Source organism: Sarcophilus harrisii, chromosome 1 (genome assembly GCF_902635505.1).
Source record: "Sarcophilus harrisii chromosome 1, mSarHar1.11, whole genome shotgun sequence".
Taxonomy (NCBI): Eukaryota; Metazoa; Chordata; class Mammalia; order Dasyuromorphia; family Dasyuridae; genus Sarcophilus; species Sarcophilus harrisii.
The window spans coordinates 86,721,617-86,729,038 of NC_045426.1; the positions used below are offsets into that span (position 1 = coordinate 86,721,617).

The following is a 7,422-nucleotide window of genomic DNA, read 5'->3' on the forward strand; positions in this document are numbered from 1 at the left end:
GGATCAAACAAGCTGACACATATAAAGAGCTTTGCAAGTATTAAAAATTATGTAAATGCCAGCTACTATTATTATCAAATCAGTATTAAAATACTAGGTCAACACTTTTGACATGACTTGATTAAGATATGGTAGCTTAAAATGTTTAATTAATATGAATATGGCTAAAAGCAAGTTTTAATGTGACATATCAAGCTAATGACTATAACAGAAAAAGAAGAATATTATTAACTTACTGTATACTGAGGTCATGTCCTTCTGCAGTCCCTCGACCTGGAAACTGTGTTAAAATTAAGGACAACATTTTTAGCCGCTTTCTGCATTCCAAAAAGTCCTGGTTATGGTGAAAATCGGTGGAGGCAGAGAGGGGCAACCCATCTCTCACCCGTACCACACAGGCAAAAAGGATCATGGACATGGTCCAAAAAGGAATTCATGAGGACTCCCTGGGGAAAAAAAAAAGACATCTTATTGACAAAAAATTTAGAAATGCTATGAATCTTCCACTTCCCTTCAAGTTGCTTGTAATTTTAATTGTGTGTGGCAATGATGACTCATGAAAGTCATATTGGATGTATAAACTTTAAATATCGATTAACTTTTTCAGTTATGGAAAGCAATATAAAATTTGAGGATTAATTGTCGTGTAATACACCCTCTGAACTCACTTCCCCAACTTCCCCAGGAAAGCCAGTTCCTCGGAAGATTAACTACTTGTTTCTCCAGGGATTTTCAATTTTTAGGGATAGGAGTTGATTTCTAATACGCTGCCTCATGAGCTCCCACAATGTGCTCTCCACAGATCATCAATTAGCCAGTGAAAATAATCTTTTAGCAACAGGTATTTACTAAGATAGCAGGAACAAGCAGAATATCTTCTTTTGGAGGGCAAAGGAATTAGGATTACAACTAAGAATTACCTACCCAGCAAAACTGAGCATAATCCTTCAGAAGAAAAAATGGGCATTCAATGAAATAGAGGACTTTCAAGCATTCTTGATGAAATGTTGACTTTCAAATACAAGACTCTACAGAAACATAAAAAGGTAAGAAAGAAAGGGAAATCATAAGGGGCTTAAAGAAGCTGGACTATTTTGTATTCCTACATGGAAAAATGATGCTTGTGACTCCTAAGAACTTTCTCATTATTAAGGCAGTTAAGAGAATGCATATATAGACAGAGGGCACAGGTAATGAGGGTCATAGATACTAGAGAGATTCCTGGAAAAGGTATAAGACCTTTTTGTTTTCAGAGAACTCTGCTTGGCTTCTCCATCCCTCCTGAAGATGGCAGGTCTTCTAAGAAGTGAGGAGACATATCTAACCTTGCTGATTACAAATACCAAGAATCTTTGGAGGAAGGCATGTTTACTGACTTCTAAGAAACGTATCTCAAGAACATCTGCCAGACATCCTATTATATATTATCTGATTTATTGACTATTGTTAGATTACAGATGTAGTAGTCATCTAACTGAACACTTAGGCTTTTGTAACCGATTATGTAAATCTTAGGCATATTAACCCTGGGGTAATCCTGAATAAATCCTATTTCACCACCCTCCTGAATCCGACCTCTTCACTTCTTGTCCATGAATGCTGGCTCCCATTGCTCTCCCATGAGCAGATCCACACACAAAGGTGTTAAAGAACAATATCTAAAAAGGTAAAATTTAGGAGAAAAGACAGTACGGTGAAAAGGGAAAAGGAAAAGATAGAATGGGGTAAATTATCACACATAAAAGAGGTAAGAAAAAGCTTTTACAGTGGAGGTGTAAAGAGGAAAGGTGAGGGAGAGTGAGTGAACCTTATACTCAACAGAATCCGTTCAAAAAGGGAATAACATACACACTCAATTAGGTATAGAAATCTGTCTCACCCAAGGAGAAAGTAGCAGGGGAGAGGTTTAAGAGAAAAGTGTGTGTGTTATGTCAAAGAAGGGAAGTCATATTGAAGGAGAGGGTAGTCAGAAGCAAAACATTTTTGAGGAGGGGCAAGGTGAAAGATGAGAGAGTGAAATAAACAGAAGGGAAATACAATTAGGAAGAATAATTGTGAAATAAAAATTTGAAGCAAGTTTCTTTGATAAAGATCTCATTTCTCAAACATAGAGAACTGAGTCAAATTTATAAAAATAAGAGCCATTCCCCAATTGATAAATGAGTAAAAGATAGGAACAGTTTTCAGATGAAGTAATCATAGCTATCTGTAGCCATATGGGGAAAAAAATGCTCTAACTCACTACTAATTGGAAAAAATGCAAATTAAAACAATTCTGAAATACTATTATGTATCCTAGAGATTGGACAGAAATAGGACAAAAAAAGGAAAATGACAAATGTTGGAGAAAATGAGATATTAATCCACTGTTAGTAGAGTTATAAACTGATTCAGTTCAATCATTCTGTTGAGTAATTTGGATCAATGCCCAAGGGATGATAAAACCATGGATGCCCTTTGACCTAGCAATACAACTACTAGGTCTACATCCCCAAAGAGAGAAAAAACAATAAGGAAAAAGACCTATATTCACCAAAAAATATTTACAGTAACTCTTTTCTAGGAGCAAAGAATTGGCGAGCGAAAGGATGCCCATCAATTAGGGATTGGCTAAATAAACTGTCTCTGTGTTTATTATGGGATACTAATGTGCTATAAGAAATGATAACCAGTATGCTCTCAGAAGAACCTGGAAAGACATCCATGGGCCAATACAAAGTGAAATGTACTGTGTACAAAGTAACAGCAACATTGGAAAATGATTAGCTGTGAATAGTATAACCATTCTTAGCAATACAATAATCCAAGATAACTCTGAGGGACTTATGAGGAAAAATGCTATCCATACTCAGAGAAAGAACGGATGGTTATCTGAATACAGAATGAAGCATTATTTTTTTCTTTAGGGATTTTCTTTAGTTTACATTTTCTTTTACAACATTATTATGGAAATGTTTTGCATGACTACATATTTATAACCTATATCAAATTGCTTGAATTCTCAATGGAGAGGAGAGAGAAGAAGGGACAGACGCCAAAATTCTAAGTTTTAAAAGCAAATATTTAAAAAATGTCTTTACATATAAGTAGGGGGAAATAAAATACTAAAATAAAAAAATAATAACAGACAAAACAAAATATTACTCCATTAGAATGGCATATATTTTCCGCTTTGTATATATATACAAAGTCCCTGGAGATAGTTGGCTCAAACTTAAGAGAGTTCCTATGGCTAAAGTAAGCTTCCTAGTTCCTTAGAAATTCTTCTCTCCCTTTATGAAATCCTCATGAAATTCTTCCTTAGTGTATGTAATTCTCTACTGGACCCCAACTTTTGGGGCAAGAAGTAGGCCTGCGGGGTATAGATGACTTTATAGAAATATCTTTTAGGCTGCTTTTCCTTCATGTTTCTAATTTGTTCTTAGCTCCCAATGATACAATGAACCAATGGAAGTTGAAATGATCCAACTTAAGTTCAAATGGTTACCCTCTAGCTCCTGCTTCTTAAACTGTGGTTCATGATCCCATATGGGGGTCTCATTAACTGAATGTGGGGATTGTGAAATTATATATGTGGGGTGATGTAAAAATTTCTCATGCAAAAGGGGGTCATAAGTAGAAAAAGTTTTAAGAAGCCTTGTGGAAGAAGATAATGGGAAGGAAAGTGAAGAGAGAGAGAAGACGGAGATTCCCTCTTTCAGGTTTGTTGGTAGATACTCTACCATTAGCCTGGACTCTGAACTGCCTTTCTATTTTATCCAGGGTACGACTTATCCTCTTCAAGCATCCACAAGATATTTTGAGTACAGAATCATCTGCTTTCACTATATATCTAGTTTATAGATTCAATTATCTCTAGGAACTTTGATTCAATAATCTCTAGGAACTTTTCACAACTAATTAACATGTTTAATCAATACAAAACTCAAAGATATCAGGATATATATATATATATATTCATATTAATTGGCACTGAAAACACAAGACATCCTTTTACAATAATTTAATTTCTTAACCAGTTAATGCTGCAAAGAACTAAATTTAGTATAGAGGTATAAAACAAATTTGGATAACTCCCCTTAAAATATAATTTCATATGGAATTCAAAAAATCTAGATATTTAATAAAAATAGTACTAAAAGCATCAACAGAAATAAGAAAAAAATTTTAAACTAAAATATTATAAACTTATATAAGTAAACCTCATTCTATTACCTAAAAAAAAAATAGCAAACACCCATCTTAGGCATAGGTTGGATTGGGCCAAAAGAAGTTTTTAAAGTACCAACACGGATCATGGAATCAACATCCTGGAATAACAAGACTTAAAGAATCATTTTCAAGTCTATCCTCGCAGAGGAATCGCCCTTACAGTCTTTCCAACAAGTGGTCAGCTGTCTTAAAGAACTCTAATATTGGTGGATTCTGTATCTTCAGAGGTGGCCCCTCCCATTTTCCCCATAGCTCTAATTGTTAGGAAGTTTGTTCTATCAAACTGAAGTGTACCTGCCTGTAATTCCTATCCAAAGTCCCTCTCAGCTCCGACATTCTGTGGTTTTCTGATTCTCCTCGGCAGAGGGCTAGCCTTGTTCATCTCTTCTTTCTCCCCTCAATCCTACTTCCTTCACCTTTGATTTCTAGTGCCCCCATCAGGGGACAGCCTGGAAAAAGCACTCACTTTTTGCTTTGCTTTTAGACATTTAGAGTTAGTGTAAGGTAAATGAACCAACAACTGGGATGTGCGATCACTGCTGTAATACATTCTATTTATCCGTATTAGCCCCAATCCTCCACAAAAATCCTTGACCATATGTCTTCGCAACTTCAGCGAATTCAGAACGGCTCCTTTGGAGGCTGATGAATTTCAGGGGCCACAGCAACCATATAACCTCAGTCACCTTGAAAGTAACCGCTAACTGGGCATAGAGATATGACAATATCTACGTTCCTTAAAAAAAAAAAAAACAAAAAACCCTAACCCTCGGACACGCCCCTTTGCCCGGGCCATTCCCTGGGCCCGGAATGCGCCCTTCCAGCTCTCCTCCAGGCTCAGCCTTCCCGGACACAGGCCGACGTCCCCGGGGGCAGACGCGCTCGTTACTCTCTACTCCTATGAATGTACTTGGCATCTCTCCTTCCCCGAGAGATCATGCTTGAATTCTTTAAGAGAACGAACAGAGGAACGCTCACAGAGGGCTCTCTCTCGGGCCCCTCCATCTCACCGTTTCAGGGGGACCAAGCATTCCCCACAGTGAACAACGCCCTCCCGCGCATGCGCGGACGCGGACGCGGACGCGCGCCACTGCCTCCCAGGGCGGGCCCAGGTGGGTTCTCTCCTCCCAAGCCCCGCCTCATCAACACACGCCCGCACGCCGAGACCTCGCCCTCCCGCAGCCGCCCCCTTCTGCGCAAGCGCCCTCTCCCGCCAGCCCTCCCTGCCGGGGCGGTGGGACCCGCTTGACACTCGGAGGCTAGGGCTCCATGCCTCCCGACGACCCCGCGTCTTACTTCGTCTCTGAACTCCCGCCGCAACCGCCTCAGGGTCAGCGAGACCCCTAATCAATCGGTCCCTCTGAAGCCCTGGCTTTCTTGCCCTCCCCTACCCGCCTGCCCATAGCTTAGTGTCTGGTAGCGCCTGGGCCTGCGGGGGAGGGGAGGAGAGGGAAGATAAGGGGGCGGGGCATGTTTAGCCGCCTACACCTCGAGGGCCGGCGGCTCATGTGCGCATGTGTCATCTGGCGTAGCCGCTATTTGCCCCGCCCACACACAGACCCCAGCGTCGGCGCGAGGCTAGAGGGGGGATTACCCCAACCCTTAGGCACTCAGCCCCGCCTCCCAGGCGGGGCAGAAGGCGAGGCTGGCGGGAAGCAGGGCGTTCCCGGAGAGGCGAGAATTTTTACATGTAGAGATTAAGGAAGTGCTGGCAGAGGCTGTAAATAATGTCACAGGGTTGGGAACCTACAGAACTATCTCCTTGCGAGGCAAAGAGATGTTAGGTGTCAGTCAACAAGTGGATATTAAGCGCCTACAATGTGCCGAATCTGGTACTCAAGAACTAAGTGGAGACGGAGAAGTTCCGTTACCTCCTCGTCCTCAGTTTCCCAAATCATAAAATATGGGGCTGGAACTGAGGATTTCCAAGGACCCGTCTAAAAGTCTCTGGCGAGAAAACTCCCACTTCCCGGGCTCCTTCCTCCACCTGCTGAACAGGAAGTGTGGCAAGGCCAGATAAAGGCGGGCTCGCAGCTCCGTCTCCAGCCTTCTCCCAGCAGCAGCTGGGCTCAAAGCTTGTCAGGGCAACCCTCGCCTAAGGCTGTAACCCCCCCGGGGGTGTGAGAGGCTTTGGCAGAAGGCAGGCCGCTTCCAGTGGAAGTGCTTCCTCACCCAAACACCAACACACCGATCCCAGGTTGTCCACCACTCTTTCTATTTAAAGTGGTTTAAAATCTGAAGAAGATACTATTCTTGGGAAAAACTCCGTAAGACTTGTAGGCTCATAGAATGTCAGAGGTGGGGGGACCCTTGGGACGTAGAACACAGAAAAATCAGCTGGGAAAGGCCACGGAATGCAAGATCTGCGTCCTGTTTTGTCAGATGGGACCATAGAATGAACTAGAAATGAGAGGAGACTTAGAATGCAGGATACAGGATGAGAAGAATGTTAGAGCAGGAAAGGACTCTAGAACATAAGATTGTAAAAGCTAGAAGGATGCTTAGGAGATAGAATATCAGAGCTGGGAAAGATCTTAAAATTTGTCACAGAAGGTAACTGAGAAGCGGGACACAAAATGTCATTTGGGAAGGATCTTAGAGCACAGAATCTCATGGAAGGGACTTAGAATGCATTTTTTACTCAAACCAAAATGGACTACTTAAGGTTCTATAGAAGTGACTTAGATCTGGGTTCAAACCCTGCTTCAGATAATGACTGGCCTTATAAACTTGGCGAGTTACTTAACATTTCTCTTGCCCTCAGTTTCATCTATGAAATTAAGGACTTGAAATTGATGACCTTTAAGGTCCCTCTCCAACTTTAACATTATGTTTCTGTGATCTTTCCCCAAAACACACCCTTCCATGTGGACTACAGGTTTAATATGTCAAGAATTTAATTTGGCATCCAAGAAACTCAGTGCAATCTTTTGCAGTGGTGAGAAATATACGGTCCAGGACTAGAGAAGTGACAATTGTGCTCTACTTTTCCCTGATCAAATTATGTACAGAGCATTGTGTCTGATTCAGAGTTCTGTGTTTTTGGAGAAACTTCAAAAAATTAAACCATTCAGATGTAGGCAAATAAGGTAGTACAGAGCCTTAAGTTTAAGCCATGTCAAAATTTCTTAAATGAACAAGGGGTGTTCAGACGGAAGAAGAGAAGACTCAGAGGAAAAGGAGATTCTCTTTTAAAGTACTCAGAAGACG

The 7,422-nt window shown here is 41.1% G+C and overlaps 1 protein-coding gene across 2 annotated transcripts in view; it reads right to left on the reverse strand.

Annotated features, from left to right (window-relative positions):
- SEC22C (SEC22 homolog C, vesicle trafficking protein) overlaps positions 1-5,724 on the reverse strand; it is a 29,180-nt gene extending 23,456 nt beyond the window's left edge. Inside the window, exons 1-2 of one of the 2 annotated variants that reach the window (XM_012543495.3) lie at positions 5,509-5,724; positions 237-446 (exon numbers count right to left, since the gene is read on the reverse strand). In XM_012543495.3, coding sequence (XP_012398949.1) covers positions 237-418 — 182 coding nt within the window. In that variant the 5' untranslated portion in view covers positions 419-446; positions 5,509-5,724. Of the gene's footprint in view, positions 1-236; positions 447-924; positions 964-5,508 lie in introns of those variants that run through there. The other variant, XM_012543494.3, reaches the window with a different exon arrangement.
- Positions 5,725-7,422: the final 1,698 nt, after the last annotated feature.